We start from the raw sequence: 3,557 nt of genomic DNA, 5'->3' as shown, positions 1-3,557 counted from the left end.
TGAGCTTTTGTCAAATACGTTTTTGGAAAAACTGTGTTCAAATAACATAGCTATATATTTTGTGAACTTCAGATATGTGACTAATTTTCATTGGTATAAGAATCGGAAAATTACTCGTAATCTGAGCCTCGCCATTTTGATACAATAGCGTGCATGCTTATTCATTGCTAGATCTATTATTATTAGTTTATCTGTAGATTAAATAACAAGCAGCACTGAAAGTAATTCACACAATTGCGAGATTCTATATTCGGACCCAATCGAAGACGTTCAACCTTGCAATATTGGAATTTGTCAGTTAAGCTAGGATTTATACACTTGCGAGAATTAATGATTCATCTATTTAGTAGAACAAATACAAATACAAAATTATACATATTTGAAGTTTTATTTGAAAAAGGTGAATATTAGAAGTTTAACATACACTACATTTTTTAGGCATACTCTTTACATTCTTGATCACAATGGTTTTGGCATCCTTGATATCTGAAAATTCAATAACATACATGATCTTTTAATATTATTTTTCCTCTCAAATATATCAATGACTTAGCATTAGCATCAAAACTATACTATTATTATTGAGGATAACCTGAAATTTAGAAATACTTAAAATACATTAATTTTGGAATGTCAAGGGTAGACATTACTTTATTTAATTAGGATTTAAAAGTACATAGCACAATAGAACTAGTCACCGGTTCAAAGCTTGAATCCTTCATTGGTTTTGAGGGGAATGGTAATGGGTTTAGTAACAACAGACATATACTTCCAAAGCTTGAATTCTCCATTCACAAAATCATAATAACCTCCCAATAGTGCTAAATTCTTGTTCCTTATTTCTCTATCAACATATGGATATGTATGCAGGTTCACCAATGAGTTATTCACCGATTCCTATATATACATGAATGGAATATAAATGGAAAACAAATAAAATGCAAACGAGTAATAAGTTGTGTCGACAACCCTTAGGTTAGGAGTAGAAATTAAAATATATAAATGTAATTTAATTAGCTAACCAATTCACAGAAGTTGCATTGTTCTTTGAAATCATAGCCTTCATATTCTTTCATGACGTTGGTTTTGGCAGGTAAACCAATTTTCACCCAATCATCTATGAAGTCACTGCACGATTCAATTGAAACATAAAAATAGAATTAACATTCACAATTTTCATGTTTATGTGTTATTGTTAATGCAAAATTTAAATCTTACAATGGAATAGAACCATCCTCAGGATGACTCATAAGCCTTGATATTCCGCCACAACGACTATGGCCAATAACCAAAATGTTCTTAACCTAAAAAAGTAATTAATTTTGTCTTTGAGAAAATTATGAATATTGATGCACTCTCAATCCAAGTCGCGTTAAGGTTGTAAAGACATCATAAACCTGCTTTTTCACTGTCTAAATTGCGGTCGCGGAATAATTTTCAATCACTTATGAACATACACTAATCTTTACCTTTAGAGCTGTAATAGCATACTCAATTGTTGCACCAACTCCACTGTATCTTAACTGTGGATGGAATACAAATTTATTTATTAAATAATGTATATATCAATTTTTTTTGTGTGGAAATGTTGACAGTGAAATTTATCACTTCAAACAAAAGTAGACCTGATTAAATGCAGGGACAATGTTAGCAATGTTTCGGACCACGAAAGCTTCACCAGGTTGAAAGTTCAAGATAACAGAAGGACTCACTCTAGAGTCAGAGCAAGCAAATACCATAAACTATGATATAAAAATGAAATTGATTAAATTTAGATTAATATTAAAGAACACAAAAATGAGAAACATATATTTTTTTTCTTATATTTTGTATAAATCAAGCTCTAATTAATCACCTTGGGGGATTGTCCCTTAGCAAGTCGTTCATACAATTCCGGGTTCTTGCTGCAATATAAATAAAATTGAGGTATAAAAAAATTATTTATTAATTAAATATATGAGGTTTCAACTTTGTTCCTTGATATTTATAAAATTAAATTCTTAGGTACTGTTTGACCTAACTTATTTCAGACTTCAAAGTAGATCATATTCAACTATATATATGGGTGGATAAATTTACACTGGTAATATATATTACACTATGTAATAATGTTTTAACAAATATAAATTTTATAAACTTCAAATTAAATTGAAAGTTTATATCGTCTGTATCATTCATATAAAATTTTACAAAAATTTCAAATTATTTTATATGTTATTTTTTTGTGCAAATTATTTTACATGTTATTAACACGCAAAATTAAGATGAAATATTGCAAAAAAATTAAGTGATCTTTTAATAATATTGTCTTTTATAAAATATTTTATCAAACAATTTTTGAACTCTTACCTGGATGGAACAATTTTTTGGCCGGGTTTTACTTACCTTGCGGCCGAACTCTAGTCTGAACTACTAGGGCCGCTTTCCCCTATGAACCAGAGAGGGTTATAAACCAAAAAAACAATTTTTGAAATAGAGTTTATTTTGAGTTTTCTTAAAAATGAAATCACCAAACAACTTTCGCTTTATTTTGAAAGCAATTATTTTAAACTTTATTTTAAAGTAACTTTTAGACAGTAAAAAATTTAGGCCAAACGATACCTTAATATTGAGTGGACACTTCATTGTCTATGACTTCGGCTATAAAATACTTTATAATTGAATATGAACAAACTATATGCATGATATTAAAAATTTATTTTATTTGCAAGTTTACTCGAAATTGTTGAACTTGAAGTAAGTAAAACCATCAATGATCTGTTGAGCAGGGTCAATTGGATGAGGATGACATCCCTGCAACTCAACTATAAGCTCCTCAATTTTTGTTGTGACCACTTCATTAAGTTCCTCCTTCTCTCTGTAACCAAAAAGTTTATAATTTATAGTATATCATTAAATTAAATCATGTACATGTGTGTGCATTTTTTTGTTTTTCTTGTTAGAAAAATAATTAACCTGAGAAGGTTCTTGAGTTGTTCAATGGCTAGCTGAGATGATTGAATTGCCATGGTTATATCCCTGCAGATTGTCAAAAGTTGTAATTAATTTTAAACATACTAAGAGAGACAATAATTTATGATATTGAAGCAAGGTTGATATATTGAAGAACATAGTTACTCTATGCAGTGAGGTAATTTTTTAGAAACAAATTGCTCTTGATTTAATATGCAGTGTTTGTTATCCTATTTATAGATGAAAACTGAATAATGTAAGTTTGTACTATATATGATATGATGATGGTTTTGTCTCATGTGAAAAAGTGGTTTAAGTTTTTTTTTTTTATAAGTTAAGAGCGTCTAGACTTCAAGAAATGAGTAGATATCCCAACTAAATTGACACCCCTAAACATTTTTATCCTGAACCTATATCTCATAATAATAATATATATAATAAAAAAATAGTGGTTTAAGTGGTGCATACACAAGTTATGAATAATATTATAATAAATATGAATTTTATAAAATATATCATTGATTGAAAGTTAATTTATATTATAGGACGGATCCAGAAATTTTAATAAGTTGGGTCAAAATTATAATATTAAAAAATATAAGTTA

The 3,557-nt window shown here is 28.4% G+C and overlaps 1 protein-coding gene across 1 annotated transcript; it reads right to left on the bottom strand.

Moving 5' to 3' along the window:
* Positions 1–485: 485 nt before the first annotated feature.
* Positions 486–3,177, bottom strand: LOC123916125 (carbonic anhydrase 2-like). Its single transcript, XM_045967501.1, has 9 exons — positions 3,118–3,177; positions 2,956–3,018; positions 2,717–2,857; positions 1,856–1,904; positions 1,626–1,742; positions 1,470–1,523; positions 1,219–1,304; positions 1,023–1,128; positions 486–897 (listed from the first exon to the last, which is right to left on the bottom strand). Exons 2-9 carry the CDS (start codon positions 3,006–3,008, stop codon positions 703–705), a joined length of 801 nt encoding a protein of 266 aa, XP_045823457.1. The 5' UTR covers positions 3,009–3,018; positions 3,118–3,177; the 3' UTR covers positions 486–702.
* Between the last annotated feature and the right edge of the window lie 380 nt (positions 3,178–3,557).

Source organism: Trifolium pratense, linkage group LG3 (genome assembly GCF_020283565.1).
Source record: "Trifolium pratense cultivar HEN17-A07 linkage group LG3, ARS_RC_1.1, whole genome shotgun sequence".
Taxonomy (NCBI): domain Eukaryota; kingdom Viridiplantae; phylum Streptophyta; class Magnoliopsida; order Fabales; family Fabaceae; genus Trifolium; species Trifolium pratense.
Note: the sequence above shows the minus strand (reverse complement) of the source record. Positions and strands in the feature narration are given on the sequence as shown.